This window comes from Pyxicephalus adspersus, chromosome 4, assembly GCF_032062135.1.
Source record: "Pyxicephalus adspersus chromosome 4, UCB_Pads_2.0, whole genome shotgun sequence".
Lineage (NCBI taxonomy): Eukaryota > Metazoa > Chordata > Amphibia > Anura > Pyxicephalidae > Pyxicephalus > Pyxicephalus adspersus.
In genome coordinates, this window is record NC_092861.1 from 65,872,973 (window position 1) to 65,896,092 (window position 23,120).

A 23,120-nucleotide genomic window follows, 5' to 3' on the forward strand; every position below is an offset into this window, starting at 1 on the left:
GGAAATGTTTTACATAAATGTTCTTTTCAATACTTTTGTATTTGAATAAATATTCAGCCACAATTACATGCATTTCAATGGCAAACAGTATTGTGCTCAAGTTGTGTTCCTAAACAACAAAGCTTGTTGTGAGGTAGTGGTTGCTACTCATACTAGTCAGGTTTGTATATAGTTTTTAAATATTTTATATTTCATGGAAACTTTTAGAAACTTAACCAACAGAAAACAAAGCATAAAAAGCAAAAAGAAACACAGAAAGTGCATTTACATTTTTTAAAAGAAACATTTACTAAAATACATAATACAAGTATGAGAAAAATTGCTCAGACTGCTTTACAAGCTGCAGCTGTCAAAAATTAAACAGTCTCATCATCCAGCAAATATCACTGTTGAAATTAGCAATCTTTCTAATCCTGGTATATTATCTGTTTAAGTGAAGTAAACTCAGAACAAGACAACATGGAGGGGAAAAAGAAAGAGAAGCAGATGGAAAATAGAGGGAAGTCTGGTAAAATAGGGAAGAGGATGTAGCCCATCAGCCTAGTGCAATACAGCTTTTGGGAGACTACCATATACCAACTGTCAGAATTCTCCGGTCTACCATGACAAAGTCAGGCCCAAGTGACATCTTTTTCCAAAGAAGAGAGAGATTTGAGACTTTTACGATAACTATTTATTTCCTAACAATGAGTACATTTCAGTTTTCAGACTACAAGAAACTATTCATGGTTTTGTCACTCAGGCACTCAAATCACTATGTACAAAAAATATATCCATATGAATAGTTCACTTTTTTGCCTGACACTTACAATTAGTAAATTGAGTTCTGTACCGGCAAAGTTATAAGTAGTCGAATCTTCAGTTTTTAAAAATATGTGCATCTGTCAAGTACTCCTCTCATTGAGGATACAACTTGCCTGCTTCCTGTTCATGGCGATTCCCCGAATGGAAAAAGTCCAGCAAAGAAGTAAAAGCTGAGATTTTATGGGTATATCTATAAATCAGAGAATCTATCATTCAGCAAATGGGCCCTGGTAAAGAATGCTCCAGGTCAATGTGTTATAATAGTAGCAAATGATTCACCACCAGAAAATGTTTAGTGAAAGTGAAATTTAGTGCTTAAATAAAAACACCGCTATGTGTTTCTGTTGTAGGCAAAAGAGCTGAAAGTCCTTTTTAAATTCAGCCTTCTTGAGGTATAAACATAACACTATTACTTTTATTTTAATTTTAAATAAAGAAGGCAAGGGTGAACTACTGTCAGTTTTACGTCAGTGGCTCATTAAAGAGATTGCCTTTTATCTTCCTGTCCCTTAAGCTGCGTACACACGGCAAATTTTTCTCGCCCGATAATCGGTATCGGCCAATTATCGGGCGAAAATCTGCCGTGTGTACAGTCGGTCGTCGTCCATCGTCCGACGACCGTCCTGGCGGATCCATGGACGATGGACGACGACCGATCCTAATGAAAGGGAAGGGGAGAGCGCGCAGCAGGGTGCCGCTCCGTCGCTCTCCCCCTCCCCTCTCCATAGAGCATGAACGGTGCTGTATGTACAGCATCGTTCATGCATCGTGCAGTCTTTTCTCGTTGGAAAGGATCGTGAAAGATCCTTTCCAACGAGAAAAATTGCAGGTGTGTATGCAGCTTTAGAATCAACATGAAGGTTGATAATATGTTTCCAGTGTAAGGAACTTCACCCATTGAAAGATTCCTGTTTTTGTGGCAACTATATTTTTATTTTACCCTCACTTTCAGTCCTTATCACGCAAGACACAAATTGCAATAAAAATCCAAAAGATAATCTAAACCACACTTGTTTGGGTAAAAAGGTCAGTTTCAGCAATCTGTTTCAAAAGTTGCATTTGTCATTTTGAAAAGTAGACCTGGATTTTTACTTACAAGAGATGGCAATCTAATTCTTCTGTCAGATTGCTTGGACTACTCAATATTGGAGATAAAAGAGGTTTTGTTTGCTCAAGGTTTATGTTTGTCAATTTGCCACACTTATTCAGTATGGTTCAGGAATCTAGATTCTAGATGCTAGAAGTCGTGAAAGTAGGCCTGAAGCTAGAATTTGGCATATGACAGGTGGATGAGGTCAAGACAGAGATGCAAGGGTTAAGCAATTGAAAGAAAAAATCTTAATAATCGGGGAGGGGGTGAAAGGTCAGGGCATAAAAAAGGGGGCTGAGAGCAAGGGGCCAGCAGTTGGTTTATGAAAATCGAGAGATTTCCACCCTCCCTCCCAATTTCTTGGAAGATCAAGGGGGATTGTGTCATGATAGAATGGTGGCCGTGGTATTCCAGGTCCATGAAAGTCAGAGTTGGGGAAATGGAGAATATAGGGGGTGGGACCCATCAGGGTATGGGTCTTTCTGTTAAGGGTTGCCTTGCATGACACTTGGTTGTTGTGAGGGCTAGGTTTCGATAGGTGGAGACGTGCTTACTGTCCCCGAGGCGTTGTACGAGTGGCTGGGGGCCTGGCTGTTGAGCGGAGATATTTGGGTAAAGGAGGATGGTAAAGTGAGACTTTCATGGACTTTTCATGGTTTTTTTTCTGTTATGCTTGATATGTTTTTGTTATATGGCAATTGTGGTTTTATCTATATGCAAATAAGATGTTAAAGTTTGTTAATAAAGGGCTGCTATGGGCAATTTTTCCCAATATAAAGTGTGTTGTTTTATTTAATAGCTGGTTAACTTGAGGGGTAAGGGAATAATTGGTATGGTTTAGCAGTGATGGCTTCCTCTACAGTACCCTGGTCATGATTTTACAGTAACTGGTCAAGCAAACATTGATGAATGTAAAAGTCATAATGCTACAGTTAACATCTCTCTTTGTAGTCAATCCATCCCTAAGAGTAACACCAGACATTTTTTTTTACTTTCACATGGTTTGGGAGAGTTAGAATCTCTGAGGTGACTTCTTCCTGTTCTATTGATATGACATTTAACAAGAATTTGGTGTCACACCTTTGTTATCAGTCACCAATGTTTCCATTGGAAAATTGCTATTGCTCAGATGACAACTGGCATGGGACAAAAATGAAAATGAATCTCTCCAGCTCAGGCACAGATAGTAATATTAAACCTCATTCAAAATATTATCCTATTTTCTCTCTAAAAAATGTTTGGTACAACATTTTATGCCCCATAGTTTACTGTGTTGATTGAGAAATATAAACTATGTTGTTTATTCTTGCTTTACTTTCATTGTGGCTTGAAAAATTGCAAATATTGATCATATCTCCTGATGTTGGACACAGTTTATTCTTATTCTATATGTACAAGGCACTTGATCATAATACATAATTTCAATACCGCTGTAGTTTATAACATTTATTGAATAGAGTATGAAATCCAATATGATCCTATAAAGCATCCAACATGCAAATGATAGACCATTTTAAACCAATTTGCAGATATTAGAAATCCTGATTGAAGGAATGCTTTCAACAGACTTGATGATTTTCAGTGTTCAAAACATTGCCTAACGTTCTGAATAAATGCAAATGAAAGTTGGAAAACAATACAAGTTAGAGTTAGGATACAATATAGATGCAAGGTTTCTTTTTAATTGGATTGGATGTTATAAGTAACTGCAGCTATGTTAGTAATAAAATTGTTCTTTGGTAAATTATTTCAAAGCAGAAAGAAAAAAAAAATCTCTGTTAAGTACAATTACTTGTGGCAGTAAGAACACACAGCTTTGCTATAGATAGATGATTGTGGGTTGCCTTTCTTTAACATTTGCTATCCATGAGACATATATCAATTAAGACTCTAAACACTTGATGGCAGTCCATGATTTTAATGGATGTAGTTGCTGGGGAACTGCACGCTCCCTGTCTATAACTACCAGATGGTCACATATTACTAGCACATGAACCTATTTTCAAGACTGGCAATTCTGTGTACAATCATTCAGACCTACAGCCTTTCAGGTAGATATAGCTCCAACTTCTGCAGTAGTTGATGAGTTGTGTCTTTCTGCTAGTAGCAGTTCAAAATGAAAAGCCTTTATCACTCACTATCTGGTCTGTTAATACTAAGTATAAGTGCATCCAACATACCCATTTTTATATGTACTCCTTATATGATTCACAGTGTAGAAAAGACATAATAAAACCATCACGTGTTACACTAAATCAAAGTTGACACCTAAACAGCATGGGCTGTAGGGAAAAAAGTGATGAAAAAAATTTCATGGACTTTAAAGAGTGATCTGTAATGCCCTGGTTTGATTGCAAATGTTGTATTTCACACTGATAATCTAACAGTGTGTCATCTGATTTAGGGAAGTGAATGTATAGATGCTGAGTTGAATATTTCCTTTGGGACCCATGTCCTGCAGAGGTAAGGCCTTAGGTAAATATGGTCACAGTAATTAAACATGGCTACTAGCTTATAATTGGTGAAAAAGATTTAGAGTTTGGAGGACATAAATAATGTTTCAGTTGATATAGAGACAGGAGATTTACACCAATGGTTTCAGTCTTACTCACTTGTTTAAAACAATCTGGAACATGACCCCATTCCCCTGCTTCCAGAAACAGCCCACAGAATGAATGCTGAGTATGTTATGAAAGAAATATTTTTATTATTAACCAGGTTGTGACCCTGGATTTGATCGAATCCATCCATTACCCTCCATCCAGGCAATATTGTCCAGGGAGGTGGCCGGGTCACTACAGAGCAAGGAATAAAAAGAAGGCTCAAACAGAGCACTCACTACTCTGCTGTATCTGTTAAATGAATGCACAGACCAGCACTTGGTTGCAAATCTCTCCCATTAAATGCGTTGAGCCATTTGCAGTTTACAAATAGGAAGAGATGCCTATGTGCAGCTGAAATTCCCTTTTGCTTTATAAGACATACTTTGCATCATAGTTTTAAAATGTAGTCAACCGTTCAAATATCCGTAGAGAATTCAGATGCCAGATAAATGGAAAGTGAAGACAATCAAATCAAACACATGAATGCACAGAGCATGTCATACATTGTTTAGAAACTGCAGGCCTCCCAGCATCCAGGGGGTTAAGGCTGCTATTCCAGCAAGCTTTTCCGCACAATGCATCATTTTAGAGTCCCTGGCTCAGCCTTCCTCCCAACCTAAACAAAGCAAGAACAAATACAATGCTAATTGTAGCCTTGCTGAGAAAATTGCTATTGTTTTCCAGGCAGACAGACAGTGGTATGAAGGTTGATGAGTGTTTTCATTCTAGCCCTGTAACAATTAATCTGCAGAAGGGTCATGCTGACAACTCTTAAGGGTTGTTGCAGTTTCTATGGTTGTATTTTGATTTATCCTGAAAGTAGGAGAGGGTCGGAATCCTTCCCGTTCTCCCTGAATTCCATAACTACATTCTATGTTCCACGCTACATCATGTGTGTACTCCCCTAATTCTCTAATATGGCAATTTGGCAGCTCCTCCCTGATCCCATCTTTAATCAAGTCATCATGTTGGCCACTTACTCTACATCTATCACCTGCTTGCAGAACATTAGTCAGAGCAGTCTTCTATAAATGATTTTCCGCCACAGGTTTTCAGTGAGTCGTATTCCCTGTACATCCACTTTGTGCAGCACTCTCCAGCCCTGGGGATTTAAATGGTTAAAAAGCTATGATCTCAATCGGCGTGCTTTCTGTGTCCCTTTTTCCCAGAACCTCTCTTAGTCGGTAATAATCAGCCTAGAGAAATGAGAGTAGGAAAAAAAAATCCCAGACTGGGAAAATAACATTTTTGGGACCTGCCTGCTTTTGAGCATCTCTGTGACATGTATTTTCAGTCCTGTACTGACACACTCACACTGTTCCAGTGTCTGTCTCTACTCCCCTGCATTGCTCCTTCCCACAGCATCCAAGCAGCTCCCTCCTTCGCCAGCCAAGGATTATTGTAGTAGCTAGCCTCTCCATGATTATCAATACTTTAAAGGAAAAAGAGAAGAAAGGAAGAGAAATTCTTACAAAAAAGACCCTTACACCAGCTAGCTAGAGTGTAACATTAAGTGAAGCTGGCATAGAGGCACATACGCAGGCTCGCTGCCTCTCTGCTTCTCCTTTTCCCTCTTGTCCTCTATAATCTGAACATTTAAACAGATTTCTCCGGAATCAGCTAAGGATTTTTTTCAACCTCAGTGGGAGGGAAAAAGAAGAAAGAATAACCAAATCAGCATCACCAGCCTCCTCTTTCTACTCAACATCAGCATCCCATAGCTCCAGTATTCCTCTGCCAGCCTGGCCACTGGATTGTCATGTTGGACTTTCTTTTCACTCATCCATCAATCAAAACTGCCTCATTGCCCCACTTTGTGTAATTCTGCAAGGTTTCAGGGAGGGGGAGATATTGTTGTAAAGAAAAGCCCACAGGGATTTCATTGTTAATCTATGGAAGGATTCCTATTCTGATTTAAACGTGATCAAGACAAAATGGGAGTGAGGGATTCTGACGAAAAGGAGGATTTCCTTTGGTGTTTTTGGAACGTGTGTCTGTGCTAGTGTCCTACAGAGATAGCCACAGATTTGGATTGCAAGGTAAGGCTCAAACCTGACTACTTGCCCACCTGTTTTATTAGAATTTGTTCCCATTATTCAAAGATTACCATAACAGACTGCAGATTCCGAGAACTCAATCTGCATGAAAATAGCACAAAATAAAGCCTACTGCCATCTGCAGCTCTAAAAGTTAGACAACTACCTGTATTTGGAGCAAATGTAGAGAACATTTCTTTTGGGTTCAGCATCAGTAGGGAGCATACAACATCCTTCTCAGTTCTTTGCACCTTCAGGAACTACTGAACATCCCCATCTGAAATGAAGAGGTTAAAAGGAAGTTAAATTATAGGAAATCTAGATTTAAAAATGTGGAGCCATGGCGCCGTCTATGCTTAGATAAAATAGTGACAATCTTTTTGGGGAACATCCAAACTAAATCGCCTGTTTGTTTTCTCTAAACTATGGGAGATGCTCTGTGTTCCAGGGAGACAGTATAAAAGAAAGAGGCGGGTGACTAGATGGGCTTAGCTTTCCTCTTGTGAGCCATTGAGAATAATTAAACATCTCTGGACAGTTTAAAACCCAAGGGAATGATTTGCTAGTGAAAAAATGGGTAAACATTTCATGATGGCCACATTTGCAAATGTAATCCTTGCTAATATGACTGGCATAAGAAAGTAGATGCAACAGAATACAGGAGGCAACTTGTCTTCATCCACTTTGTTTTTTGAAGGATCCCAAATTCCTGAGATTTGGTGACTGATTTGATCATTTAGATAGTGTCACGTTGGCACTCAACGCCTACACTATCCTGAATGACACTGCGCAGAACTGCATTGCCTGCAAGAGGGAAAATACAAGGGAACTGTTGTCTTCTGCCATTTCATACATGTTTCCCAACATCCTTGATTTAAAGATGCCATCGCAACTCATGTGAAATACAGATTCAATTTACGATCCACGTTGGAGAAGAAATATTCTCTGTTCCTATGGAAATCTGCTGCTCTTAGTACGACTGATAGGCAGCTCCTATACCACTTGGAAGTCGTAGACTTTAATGTAAGGATACATTTTTTTCTCTTTGTTTGTCAATACAATGATTCTAGTCTTCTGTTTAATCTGCCACCTAAAATGATCACTGGATGACCACTAAAACACATACATAGAGCAGACTTGATGACCAGCTGTGTGCATTTTTGGCTTGAAGACTCAGCTGGAGACAGACAAACTCAATGCCTAGATGTCTTTTTCTGAGTGATACAAGAGAATACTCACAGGCTGATACTTAGAATGAAGTTTGCAGGGACCCACTTACCTTGGATCAGGAGTAGAAGCTTCATGATCATTTGTCTTTGATTTCTTTGGTTGGACATGAATTCTTTCATGTTCACATTTAGATGTGGTCACCAAGAGTTAAACATAATCAATGTCTGGATGTCAATGTGCTTATTATGTACCTAAGAGAGGCAGAAAGAGATAGGAGTCATTTGTATGCAGTTTTCAACAGAGGAAATGAATGCAACATGGCTTTGGTTATGGAAGAGCACATCTGCAAAATCACATAAAGCTGTGGCAGACAATATGTTCAGGAGTAATTAACTGCTTGATTTCTACCTAAGTGTACTACTTTTGGGTGTTAAACAGTGGTCTCATTAGCATTTGCTCCATGCAGAGTAATTAATTCACAGAAGCACTCTATCCCAAGAGGGTATGTCATTCTACATTGCATTTCATGGGTACATGTGCGGAGCTAAATCTGAAGGGTGTTTGCACTCAGGCAGCCATCAGTGTCAATTTGTTAGTATGTACTACACTAACACCTAAGTATTCAGGGCATCCTTTCTTTTTATAGCATGCATATCCATGCATACAAGCTTGTCAGCTGAATTGTAACCTTGTAACAGAATGCTTCCTACAAATCCTAAACCATATAGCACTATGCTGTGTATAATTGTACATGTAGTAGAGTAAGTCTAGGTGCTATATATTGTAGCATAACCAGTGCAAACATTTAATTGCAGGGAAAACATATGCAGAAATGATAAGGGGATCAAATTCATTTTGCACACAACGTCATATGTTTTGGGTCATTTATTAGACGTTTCCTCTGACATGGAGCTTGCCTATCCATTATTTATGTAGATGTAGCCTTATAATTACCAAAGTAATGTTTTTTTGAAATATTATTCTAGACTTTTAAAAATGATATGATGTGAATGTCCACATGGTGGCACTGTTTGCACACGATTAAATCGATCCAATGCATTGAAAAATAAAAAAAAAATTATATATATATAAATATATATATATACTCGCCCTTCTTTTTGAAAAGGTTTATTTTTAAGCTAGCTTGAGTCTTGAAAACAGCTGTCTAGAATATTGTCAGGAGCCCTGTTTTCAAATGCTTGCAGAATTCCACTTGCATTTTGATTTTATTTTGTTTTCCACAGGCCAAATGACATAGGATGAAGGCTGTTCGTAATTTGTTGATTTATATATTTTCCACCTATCTACTGGTTATGTTTGGTTTTAATTCTGCCCAAGACTTCTGGTGTTCAACGTTGGTCAAAGGAGTCATTTATGGATCGTATTCGATAAGTGAAATGTTCCCCAAAAACTTTACCAACTGCACCTGGACGTTGGAAAACCCAGATCCAACCAAATATAGCATCTACCTGAAATTTTCCAAAAAGGACTTCAGCTGCTTAAACTTTTCTCTTTTGGCTTATCAGTTTGATCATTTCTCCTACGAAAAAATTCAGGATCTCTTGAGGAACAACAATTCTATCATGCAATTGTGCGATACAAGGAATGCCTTTGTATTTCTGCACTATGATAAAAATTTCATCCAGCTACGTCGGATATACCCAATCGATTTTGTTGGATTACATAAAATGGAAGATGACCAAAAATCCTTTTTGGAATTTCTGGTATTAAACAAGGTGAGCCCTAGTCAGTTTGGCTGTCATGTCCTGTGCACTTGGTTGGAGAACTGCTTGAAACTGGAGAATGGGAAAACGGAGCTTTGCGGGATTATGTATACAAAATGCACTTGTCCCCAGCACTTGGGAGAATGGGGAATTGATGACCAGTCTTTGGTTTCTCTAAACAATGTTATATTACCCCTAAATGAGCAGACTGAAGGCTGTCTGACCCAGGAGCTCCAAGCCACACAAGTCTGCAACCTGTCTAAGGAAGCTAAACGCCCACCCAAAGAAGGTAGGTGTCAAATTTTATCACCATAGTCAAATTTACATAGGAACCGAAGACAGTTATGACTAAGGCCAACTATGCTGCTAGAGGCAAACTCATTTTCATGTCTCCTTTTTTGTCCAGCAATATTCACCTTTATATTTGTACTTATTCCAATCATTGGACACAGTAAACTTTTTTTACCAATTATTAGTTGCAGAATTGAGAAATCATATTTTAATCTGTAGACATTCTGTGCACAACATGGTTCATAGGGGCATGTCAAAGGGCTAAATGTCTCTAGTTTCATTATTTTTAATTTTGGTATAAGATTTGGACATTTAGTATGAGCTCGCTATTACAGACTTTTGTGCTGTGTTGAAATCCCACATGGCTCTTATAATAATGTCTGTATTAAAGCAAAAAAAAAATAAAAAAGTATGTCTCACATCCATAGATAGATAAGGTAATTAATGAGTTCCAGGTACAATGATTTCACACTCCATGCCCTTACATCTTTTCAATCCATTTGCTTTATAGTGCTCCTTTAACATTCTGCATGCCACAGATGTGTGATAATAGAGACTTGCAATGACATAGGTCTTTCAAAGAAAAGAATGAGTTAAATTGGCGCATTTAACTACAAATAATATCTCATGCTGAGCTTACATTAACTAAATGCACCTTATTTTCAGCATAAATGGCAATGAGCTAGTATCCCTCGCATAAGGAACACTGTGCTGCATAGATAATATGCACAAAGTACTGGTCACTTATTCTGTCTGCATGTACCACAAAAACTACATGAGACAAGTCTGTAGCCTAAAGCATAAATATATCTGTTTAGCTCTTTTTAAAGCTTAGACAATATTGTCACTTCTTACCACACTGTGCTGACAAAGTCATGGTTTGAACAAGCAGCTATTGTATTAGTATCTTAGCATTCTTCATTTTCATTATGTCATTCATCCAATGATTATTAATTCTTGTTTTTATTTATATTATTCATTGGCTAGCCTGTGCTAAATATGCAGCCAACTTAGTAAACCGCACAGGGAGCAAAGTGCAAAGAGCAGCTACCCTTAGCAACCAATCAGAATTCATATTATTGAAGCCAGATGTGTAACCTAGATTCCAACTCAGTTGCTATGACTATTGCACTTTGTAACTAGCACTTAGCTATTTGTAATATTTACTAAATAAGTGTAGTCAAGGGATATTGATTCAAGACCTATAAAAGACAAAATGTAAAGCAAAAAAATGCTAATAAGCTCACTTGTATATAAAAGTACCTGCTCTCCAACAATCTTGTATTGTCCAATCACCATTTGTGTGTTTTTAATATATTAAACTAATAGTAAGTAGTAAGAACAACAAACTACTGCAAGATCACCCACCACCCACCCACTATTACTATTAATAGTACCAGGCTTGTCAAAATATTGATGGCCCCCAAGATAAGTGAACAAAGTTAAGCTATGTCCAGCAGCAGAATGTTCTGGACAGCTTCCGGTTGTGGAAGACACTGGTGGAATGTCACTGGGTGAGAATCTTCTATGTTGTAGGCCAAAAATATTTTTCTTTATTAAACCCTTAACATGGCAATTGTATATACCTATCCCAATAGAAAAGTGTGGTATATCATAATTCATAATATAATAATCATTAGCTGAAGGCTGAAATAAAGAGTACAGACTTACAGACTTACTGAAAAAAGGCCATAGTGTTAAACTGCAGTGGGTAAAGTTGACCCTGCATATGTCTTTTATTAACCTTATTATTCAATTGACATAAAGTCAAAGATTTCATAAAAGACGTGTTATAGGTGGCTCTGTAATATCTTGACACATGTGAAAGCCACATCTACTGTTATCCAGAGGATTTATGTGTGTACACAAATGTCACATCGACTCCAAGAACTCCAACTATGCATTGGAAATGGTTTTAGATATTTATTGGATGTGTCCGGTGGCCTGCTATGTATCTGCTCTTACAAAGATCTAAATAACCTGTTATACAATGGCATTATTTGTATTAGTTTTGGTGTCACATTTTAAACATAGAATACTTTACCTGTTGCTTTCAATAAGACATAATGGATAAACATTTCATAGAGTAAAGGCTTATTATTCTAAAGTCTAAAGCTGTATGCCAAAGCCATAGTGTAATCAGCAGTCATTGAAAGGAAATAGCATACTGCTGGTGAAGATAATGAAAGCCCTAAGGCTGTATGAGGCAGTATCACCTTCAGCCCCTTGATTATAATGGACAGATGAACTACACCTTCACCAGAACACAATGAATAATCTGCATTGCTTGAAAAGGCATGAATTGAGTAGCAGCCATAAAAGAACTTTATAGCACTTACAAGAAGAATGTGAACTGATCTAAAGTCCTGAAATGAAAACTGTGAAATACAGCAATAAATATTTAGATCATTGAGAATACAAGTGCAATGATGACCGACTATAAGAACAATTTGGTTGAGTGGTACATGGTATGAAAATATCTGCACCTTGTTATTTAGAAAAAAATACCAATAAGTATTACTGGTGGGACTGACTCATACTAATTTATGGGGCTTGTTCATACTAATGCCCTCATTATTGTATGGTTTATTGGTATGCTGTGCTTTTTGGCATCAGATCTGACTGAAAGCAAGATAACTTATTCTCTCCAAAATACTGCTTTGTCATAGCGTTGATTTATTTATTTAAGAAATAGAGGCTGTTCATTTAGCACTGAAATGTTAAGCTTTCAAAATACAATTGTGTTCGCCAAAATCCTCCAATCACATAATAGGCAATTGTGTAAGGCCCTGTTTTTTTTTTAAACCCCAACACACAATTGGATAGTCCAAGTAAACCTAGCTTTACTCTGTCCACTAACCTAAGTAATTATTCATCAGTGGGGTTGATTTACTAAAGGGGTTGATTTACAGCCATAAGTGGCATTGATTTATTAAAGCAGTAGAACCTGCTCAGTTAGCAAAGTGACTGTTTACCCAGTTTACCAAATGAGGCAAAGCTGTGTTCACTTACATCAACCAATCATATACTAGCACATAGTAGAAATCAACCTATTGTGTTAGTATTTTTTGTTTCACTGAAAAATGAATATATGGCAACACATGTATTTCAGGCCTTAATCAAACCTCTTTTATAGTTACTCTGACAAATAGCAATTAAATGAACTAATAACATGTGCACTTAAAAAAACACTAAGGTGCAATATGAACTTTCTTGAAAGAACACATGTCACTGTATTGGTGAGGTAGAGAAATTGACTCTATAATATATATTGTGGGCCCAACATTCTTCTAATGAGTTTCTTAGAAAATAAGTGTATTGATACCAAGTATAAGCACATCATTATTTCATAAATAATTGGTCAGTAGGCAATTGTTGAATTGTTCATTCCGTTCTCTTTAATTGATAGGTGTTATTTTAAGACATTTGGGGGCTATCAAATCCTGAAATAATCTCAGGAGCTCATTGAATTGTTATAAACCATTTATTTGTGCAGGAAAAATCAACAATCAAGCAGACTGTATGTCTTGCCCTCAAATATTTAGTAGTAATGCCCTATACACATAGGAATTACTCGTACTTCTGGGCACTACCTAATGCCTGGGGCCAACAGACTGTATTGAACTAAATGGCTCTGTACCCATGAGTGCTCAGGGCTTGCTGTGTGCTATGGCTCAGCAATATGAATGGTGCCTGCAGCACGCTAGATGAGATGCTGTGGCATTCATTCACTTCAATGGCTCCCTCATGTAAGGATGCACTGATGAAGAAGATGACACTTGAAATCATAATGGCTGATATATGGAAACTAAAGGAAATGTAAAATGTATACTGTGATCAAAGGAACCAAACCAATTTCTTTTGTATTTTTTTTTTTTTTTGTTAGATGTAAAAGTTATTTTATATTCTGTACTGGATTCCTACTTTCTTAGGTTATCATGGTTTTCCTTTATTCCACTTTTTTTCACATTAGCACCATAGTATATATTTACTGGTTTTAAACTTTTTAATGCTAGATACTTATCCATGGGAAATCTCTACTAACATGAGGACCTGTGATCTACAAGAAGCTTTTTGAAAGAACATGGTGTCTGTAGCTACTATATGAAATGATTAATGGAATGCAAATAAACCATCCATAAACATGCCGGCGGTACTGTGCATTGCTTCTTTGGAAGTGGACATTACTTGATAGTGGGAAGGAAGATGTTGTTTGTCAATATGTCTAATGATGATTAGCAATGTACAGGCAGTGGATCTTGGTTGTTCACCCTCTGTGGTTGTTAAGGTCCTCCTTGGAATTACAGCAGCTTTCTGCATTAATTGCTGCAGTTATTTGTGAGCAGTTTCATTATAAATAATTGGGTCTTTAACCTCCCCGTTGGGAGGTTTAGACACATCTTTGCTTCTTCTTTACATGACTGATCATTCCACGAGGCTGCAGCAGCTCAAATCAGACTGAATGCACCACTTCACGCAAATGCACAATTTATAACTCCCAGAGGTTTAAATGCCATCTGACATTTTATGAAACTATGCATTTCGCTTATAGTTACTAAGTCCCAATAGCATGAATAAATACAATTTTATTGCAAATAAAAAAATCCAGACATTTGTGTATATGTTATGCTATAAGAGTATAGAAATAAAAAGAGACATCTTTACCATGCTTTAAAAATTGCTGCTCATTTGCTGCAAATTACATTAGTGGCTGTGTAAAGATGCATTATAGAGATTATAGAAAGGGATTAAATGATGGACTGTTTATTGCTTAACTGTGGCTGGAACTGTTCATTTAGAAATGCATATTGTCAGTAACACATAGTCATAAGACTATCATCTAATATACACATGTATGAGAACATCAGTTTAGATATTCCTAATGAAATCTCAAATTTGCAATGCAATGAAATATATATATATATATATATATATATATATATATCCCCCAATCACCACTTTATTGATGTGACTTCTGAGAGGTAAAATCTTAACAGATGCATTGCTTTGTTCAACTGGTAAATAAAGCCAGTAGTGTACATTTATTGACACCCAAACGTATTTAAATGTTAATTTTGTGTGAAATATGACATTGTAATAAACAGGCAGTGCTAATAAGTAACACACTGTCAAATTCAAGCTGATATTACAACAACCTGGTTAATACAAACACAGAAGAAGCATCTTGCAACATCCTAAGGCAAACACGACACTTTATTATGAGAGCCTTAATTACAAGGTGATCCAAACTATTTAAGACATCCCTGTCTGACTATTGTCAGTATATTCAATGGAGACATGTTTATTTGGAGGTACATCTCAAAAGGCATTTTCAAATATCTATAATGAATACATTAACATTGATATTTATAATGGTTTTGGAAGAGTGACTTTGCAATTGATTCATGGAAACTACATTAGAGAGTGTAATAGAGGCTGCAGAACACACAGTTGCTGATCCAGAAAAAGGCATATGCCAGAAATCACATTACTGATAGATATTAGGTTGAGAAATGCTCCCTTAGCCCAACATGTGCGCTCTCATCAGAAACAAGCTTCCGCATATGTCTTCCTATTAAAATTCATAGTGTGTGCCATTCCCTTTGCATGACATTTAGCCATAAAACTAATAACCAATCTCCTGAATGTGAGGTAAGGATGAGATTATCTGGTTTGTGTGCTCTGTTTACTATTTTTTATTTTTGATGGCATGTTAGTAGATGCTGCATTTATATATATAAAAAAGATGAACAGAATGCATGAAATAAACATTATTTATAGCTATCATCAATGCAGATTAGCTATTTGCACAGCAACACAGTGCTTTAAATGTTTGCCAAATTCTAATTACATGATGTTTAAAACATTCTACAATGCAAATCATGCTATACATTTAAGTAATTTGAATTACACTTTCATATTTCAACAGGCATTGGAACATACACTTTTCACAGTACACTGTATATACTTCCTTCTAAAAAATCGGAATCGTCTGGATGTTATTCTGACCCAATAACTTCTATACTTTGTAAAACAATAACCTGGAATAAATACGCAGAACAGGAAAGTCAGACTAATAGATGATGTGAGATGAGGTGAGATGTTCTTACCAGTATGTTTGTTGTAGGAAAGGGAATCAAAGTAAAATGAGTATGAAAGGCAGGCAGTGTATCTTTTGTAGAGATTTCCTGTGATGGAAATATATTTTGCTTTTGGTAATATTGTACTTAATATATTTTAGCAACAAAGTGTCAGAAATGTGATACACATTGAGTTGGGTATACATGGCAAGGCACTCATGCTACCATATAAACCGCCCTAAATTTTCATATATTAAGGCGTGCTTCAATGGATCGTGGTATGCAGTGTACCACTGCTTTCCTTATAATGTTGCAGTGCAGATATCATGGCGTATATGGACCCGATACAAAAACCCTAAATCATAGCTTACCTAGACACTTTATTAAATAGGATGAGTTCTACCCAGGTTTTTACTTTCCTCCTTATGACCGTGTTCTTCAAGACAGTTTCCATTGGTAATTATCCCTACCAACACTATACCATATTTCCAGGTAATTCATGTGAAAGAAACAGATCTGATGTTGGTAAGGTTGACCAATGCAAAAACCCCTTTTTTACTGCAATAACCGGAGATTGTCATAAATCAGTCTTATACTATAAGGCTTCTAGAAGTAATAGGACGGATAATGGTGATCGACAATGAATAATACATGTGTCATTTGGGTGAAGAAGGGATTTTCGGAGGACCTGATCATTTAAAAAGCCATTTCAATCAATGTTTAAATTAGAACATAACCTCATAGCCCTATACTTATATGTCAAATCCAATTTTTCTTATATCCTACATAGACCTACTGGTCTTCTGCTCTTAAGACAGGTTAAATCGAGCATAATAATGGTGACTACCAGTGCCTTTTTAAATTATTTCAAAATGTTCTTGCTAAATTCTGGGAAAGCACCCCAGTCTAAGTTTTCATGGAGGGATTTGGGAAGAATTATGCAGAATAAATTACTGATATGTTTCTTATGTATACTACTTAGGACATTTTGCCACTGTGAAATCTAGGCAGTATATTACATTTGTGTGTCTTAACTTCTTCACTTCTTTGCAGGTCACATTTTGGGCATGACATAAGTTTTAATGGATTTAGAGCTCATGTATGAACACAACACATTACCTGGCCCCTTCTAAGAAGGCCCTTTGGCAGAAAATAAATCTGGGGTATGAAAAGAGAGATATCATAACATATTAAAGATATAAAAGTTATTTTTATAAATAATATAGATATAAAGAATGTTGCCCTTTTAGATAGATAGATTTCTCTCTATAAATGTATTAAGTATATTAATATAATTGCCTCTTTAGTAGTATATAAAATTTGATGATGATAGTAAACTTCATTAAGCCATAAGTAGAAAACTAATGTATTACAAGAGTAATACACACATGCTTATCTTACGTTTTTCATATTTCTTTGGATACTTATCTTGTTAATTACAGCCTTATAGTAAATTCATTGCTTAAATACTGATTACTGATTTATTTATGTTTTACACCACATTTTCTACTTAACTGAGCATAAGGTACTTACTGTGGATATATATATTATAATTTCAACTCACTACTTAGTAATTGACTGCCTTAGTCACCTTACACAAGCAGCAGTGATAGAAGAATACTTATCAGTACCTGCACAGATAATATTCAAATAATAAATTGTATTGTGTCCAAAGACAATTTAGTTGGAAAGTAGGGAAATCTGCATATGGGAAAATCCTTGTAAAATTTGTAAATCTAATGGGGAAGTAGAGATTTTCTATGTGTTAGATATATAAACAAAAATTGTATCAACATCTTACTGAGAGCTAGACATATCTTGCGTGCGTAAACTGATCAAACAGAATAACGCTGAAAGTACCTGTTGGTGCCACCTTTGAAGCTATGTTAAAATGAAAGCTGTACTCCTTGTATCAAAAGTTCTATGATAGTGAACAAAGTATGAAATGTTTTTCAATGTGTTTAAAACACCTGTTAAACCTAATGTAACTTAATATATGATTTATGAAAACAAAAACAACAATCATAACTTCCAAAACCATGCAGTATTATTATTCATCTGTGTGCAAAAGTTGACAGGTGTTCTTATAACACAAAACATGTTAAGCAAATTATTCACATCAGTCCATCATATAGCCCTACGTAAAGATTTATAAACCATGTTTATTGTATAAACCATATATATACATTTTAATACATAGTTATAAACCATATATATACATTGTGATACATAGTTATAAACCATATATATACATTGTGACTTGATGTATCACAACACAGATTATTATCATCCAATATTGGGAGGAATGCATTATTTTCTCATATTATTCTGTTACAAAGTGCAGTAAATTGTAATCACCTGTGATTTAACCATAAAATGCATACAGCACATATTACACATTTATTTGGACACAAAAGGTATTTTATTAAAAAGCAGACATTTGTTGGTTGCATGAGTGTTCAGCGTCATAATTAGTAGAACAATTTTGTACAGCAATTACAGTTGTGTGATTTATGATAAATCTGCACCAGATTTGTCTGTCTTGCTTCTAGAATGCATGTCTATTTATCTTGGTAGAATTAGCTCTTTCTGGATGAGTGGGGACATAATTTTAATGTCTTCCCACAGATTGTCAATGAGAGTCAGATCTGAACTTTGCCTGCAGCATTTTAAGCCATTCAAGTAAATGGTTGTTAACCACTACACTGTAGCTTTGGCTGTTTGTTTAGGGTCATTGTCTGGCTGGAATGTGATCCTTTGGCCTTGTCTTTTTGCAGATTGAAGCAGGTTCTTTTTTCCAGGATTCCTCTGTATTTAGCTCCATCCATCTTGCCCTCAGTTCTGACCAGTTTCCTATTTGTTGATAATGAAAAGCATCCCCAAGACATAATACTACCAACACAACGCTTCACCATGGGGATGGTATTCTCAAAGTGATGAGTAGTGTTGCCTTTCTGCCACAAATAGTGTTTTGCGCTAAAGTCAAAAAAGATGAATTTTAGTCTCAACAGAACAGATAAATGATTTTACTGTGTCTTCTACTTGCCTTTTAGAATTAATGGATTTGATCATTTTCTTTCAGCAATAGCTTTATTCTTTTCATTCTACATTATGATCAACATTGTGGAGTATCTGGGTCATACCTGTCCTATCAACAGTTTCTGTAACCTCAGACGTGAATACCTGCAGCTTTTCTGAATAATATCCAATCAGTGAGTTTGGGTGTTTTCCAGAAATGTATCCTGGACATGTTTTGAATATTCACTTAACTGTATATAGATCTAAAAATTAATGTTCTCCAAGTGACTTCAGAACCTTGCAAAACAGATGAAACACTTTAAAGGTAAATGGGTGACCTGTTAAGACGTTGGACTTATTTAGGGGTACGCAGTTTATGCAAACTTTCTACATTTATATTCATTTTATATCATGATGAAAACTGATTTGTGCCTGAACATGAGTTTTTTTCCTATTTATTATATAAGCTATTTTATGTATGCTAGTGATATACAGACTGAACTAAAACTATGATTGTAACACTAAAAATTAGAAAGAAAATCAAGAGAGTTAATACAAATAATTTTACCAAGTGCGGGGTAAACCTTGGTACAATATGGACAATGGGCACCAGTTCCCTGCCTGCTATGTGACTCAACAGACATGTGCAATGTTCGGAATGCTAAGATTTAACCATTAGCAATACGTCCTATGTCCTTATATTCCGCACTGGGTTTACAGGTGTCATACACAGAAGGATTGTTGAAAAGTGTCCTGTTGCTTTATATGCAAATGAATCAGCTCTGTAGGCAAAACTGTATGAAGAACGGGGTCATGATTGGGAATGAGTGAATGTATTTCCTCAAGCAGATGTAAAATCCTGATTGGGCAGATACAGGTATATTGTCTCATCCCACACAATTCTTTTAATCTTCATTTAAGGTAAATGAACTGGTGATTTATCCATACTCATGTTCAATAGATAAGTGAATATGGGCAATCAGTCAAATGATTGAAAGAGTAGGGATTCCCTGATTTCTGTGAATCAGGATAAAGCGGTAAATTAATTACATTAACAAGCCCAATAGGTATACCGTTGTCAATAAATTGTGTACCTAATTTTTCTTCCAGTGGATTTTTTTTAAATAAATAGTGTTTAAATAAATAAATATATTAGATCCTGCTAAAAAAAATTGGAGGGCCAGCTTCTTGGGACTACCAGCAAAGCATTTGTTAATGTATCCCTAGTAATTTTTTAACATTAAATATAATGCACAGTCTAGTCTAAAGGGAAAAAACATCTTTTGACAACTGAGACTATAATATTTGATATGCTTATCACCAGTGTAAATAGGTTTGGCATACTTTTATATAAAACTATGATCGTACAAATAACTAGCAAATAAATATTTGTCAACTGGACTGTGTATAAAAGCTGCATTTTTTTTAATAATTAATCTCCCTTGAGTTTTAGATACCTGTTTTTAGAATGCCTAATGGACATCTTTTCTCTCTCGCTTTTGCCTGAATTGCCAGTGGCAAAGCACATTAGCACATTGCAGAGACAGATACAAAGGGAATAAATAAAAAGTAAGCATTTTCTAAATAGATGGATTGCATGATACTGTTTTGATTAATCACAAAACTAGGTTAACATGTAGGCGCTATCTACCTAACAGTATAAAAATATAATCATGAATATGATCATGATGATTTTGTTGTTGGAAAATTGTAACCTCAGGAAAGTGAAGGCTAAGTGGCCTCATAGTTGATGAATCATTTATGAAATATTCAATTATACTATAACGGACGCATTTCAACTTTATTCATGTAGTTATTTAATAGACTTGTCTACTTAGGTTAATGGTAGAATTGCCGTCATAGGGCAGTCACTGACCTCTACAGCTAAATAAGTGGGATCCTAAACAGTTAATGGTTTCCATAGATTTTTAGTGTGTTTGGTGGTACAATTGATATTCTAGACTACAGAAACATTTACAAGAGCTAAAACAAGCCCTCCTTTCAGTGTTCCAACGAGCACACAAGTACTTAGAAAGCTTTTAGTGATAAAGGATGTTTATGTCTTTACAACCCAAAAGTTTTTTTTCTTGCTTTTTCATCAACTCCTAACATGACCTAAACTCTAAGTGCAGGAATAAGACATAGAGGCTTTACATAAACAGGGTTTACAATGTAAAGTTCATAAAGGAAAAAGAACTCAACAGCAGGGCAGTATACAATGTGTACAGTAAGCCAACTTAAAGAGGAACTACACTAAAAAACGAGAAAAACAAAAATACACTTACCTTTAATCACGCAGGGCAGTCTGATCACTCCGGAGGGGGGGGGGGGGATCCGGCATCTGGTCCCGTGTCTTCGCCGCCATCTTTGTCTTCTCTTCCGGGTTCTTTATTCTACGTCACCCAACCCAGGAGCGAGATCGGGTGACATAGGATGAAAAAAATTTGCCAATTTCAATGTGCATGCCGCACCCTATTTTTTGCACCTAAAAAAAAACAACAGAAATTTTACCCTACTTAAAAGGGTTCTCTACCCTTTTATGTAAAGTGAAAATTCTGAGTAAAGGTACGCGTTAGGTATTTTTTGTAACTAATTGCAAAATGTGCTGTTATTTATTAACAGAATATCTCATTATCATTTTGTACCTGTTTAGAAAACATAATGAAAAATACAAAAAAAACATATAAACTCTTTTAATTGCACATCTTTTGTAGGATTTTAAAGTTAGAACAAAATCAGCATTTAAGGTATATACTATAAGTACTTTTTTTTTATTTTGTATTTTTAGAAGTTTACAAGAATCTGAACTGTAACTCAGCGATTCCAAAGTATGTCCTGCATTTCCATGGCAACTTCACATATTGGATTCTGGCAGCCAGCTCTACAATGCCCAATAATGTCTAAATAATAGGGTGTTCTTTGTTAGATGTATCAAAAGAAGATTTTAAAACCTCAAAAAGGGCTGTTCACTTTGATTCTGTGAAAGACTTATACGATCTTAAACAGAACATTTGAGCAAACTTTTTATATTTTCTTTTTTTTTGCGTTTAAATAACTTTTTAACAACACATATTTTAAAACATAAGACTGTGACAGATAAAATTATATAGAAAAGTTAAGGAATCATACAGTACTTATACAGTATATGTATTTATTTGTTTTTTTTTAATGTTGTTTAATAATATTTTTATTTATTCTTTTCTTAGTTTTATGGCATATTTAATTCAAATTATCTTAACAAATAAACAAAGAATACAAAAATCAGCAAAAAAACAGTACTCTGTGATTCAATGCATTGGAAAAGAAAGTGTGAATGTGCCTGGTTTTGAAAAGTTTTTTTCAGTAACTGAGCAGTTTTCTAATAAGCAGTCAAAGCTTTATATGTATGTGTGATGGCTATTTGTGCTTTTATGTGTATCTGTTTATGTTTATGCTTTTCACACTGGTATAAAAAATTATGCCTGAAAAGCTTGAGATTAAACAAATGTTACCGTTCTTTTTATAAAGCTGTGTATGTTAACTAGTAGGGAAAACATCTCTGTTTAGCACTCATGTGCTCCAGTTGATTTCCAGTAGGTTACAATTGGTTGCAGTTGGAAGTGTTAGTGCATTTTTTTCTTCTATATAAAATTACACAATTTGTATTTTTCGAAAAACCAAGCAGAAATGCTACCACAAGCAAACACACAAAAAGATATAGGTGAATGAACAGACCTATTTTTCAATAATAACCTTTTTATTTAGGCATCAGCTAAATGTGAGCTGTAGTGGTACTGCTTAAAGAAACAATACTCTAAACTTGGCCTAAATGTTTTCACCTAACCCAAACTTTACATAAAATGTTAACTTTGTAATTAATTATAATTAGAATCAACCTTTGGGTGGGTGCATCTTGGGTGAAAACATTGATACATAGACCCCTTGCACTTGTAGTAAATGTATTTTACTGCAAATGTTATTTAGCTCCAATTATTACAAAATTATTTGCTCCAAAAAAAAAAAAAGAAAAAACACACACACCATTAAAAAATGCACCACAGCAAAAAACTGATCTAGGGTAATCCATGTTTGAAACTGCATTCAAAGAAGCAATGCACAGATTTCTTAGTACCGAGTATAGATCAATCAATTTGTGGTCACGCATACTCATATATTATGCTGTCACTATCTTGTCCTTATTTGTTGGACCATTGATAGTAAGTAATAAATATAAGTAGATAAATCAATGCCAAGACACCATTGCTGTCATACTGAGCTCATTTTAGCTTTATGTGTCTAGATACTGTGTGACTTTCATAACAATG

General features: G+C 35.7%; 1 protein-coding gene across 5 annotated transcripts in view; it reads left to right on the forward strand.

Moving 5' to 3' along the window:
* Positions 1–5,855: 5,855 nt before the first annotated feature.
* ADGRB3 (adhesion G protein-coupled receptor B3) overlaps positions 5,856–23,120 on the forward strand; it is a 510,634-nt gene continuing 493,369 nt past the window's right edge. For 2 of the 5 annotated variants that reach the window (XM_072408479.1, XM_072408482.1), the window contains exons 1-2: positions 6,570–7,556; positions 8,948–9,716. In XM_072408479.1, the coding sequence (XP_072264580.1) occupies positions 8,963–9,716 (754 nt within the window). In that variant the 5' untranslated portion in view covers positions 6,570–7,556; positions 8,948–8,962. Of the gene's footprint in view, positions 6,537–6,567; positions 7,557–8,947; positions 9,717–23,120 lie in introns of those variants that run through there. The other 3 variants (XM_072408480.1, XM_072408481.1, XM_072408483.1) reach the window with 3 other exon arrangements.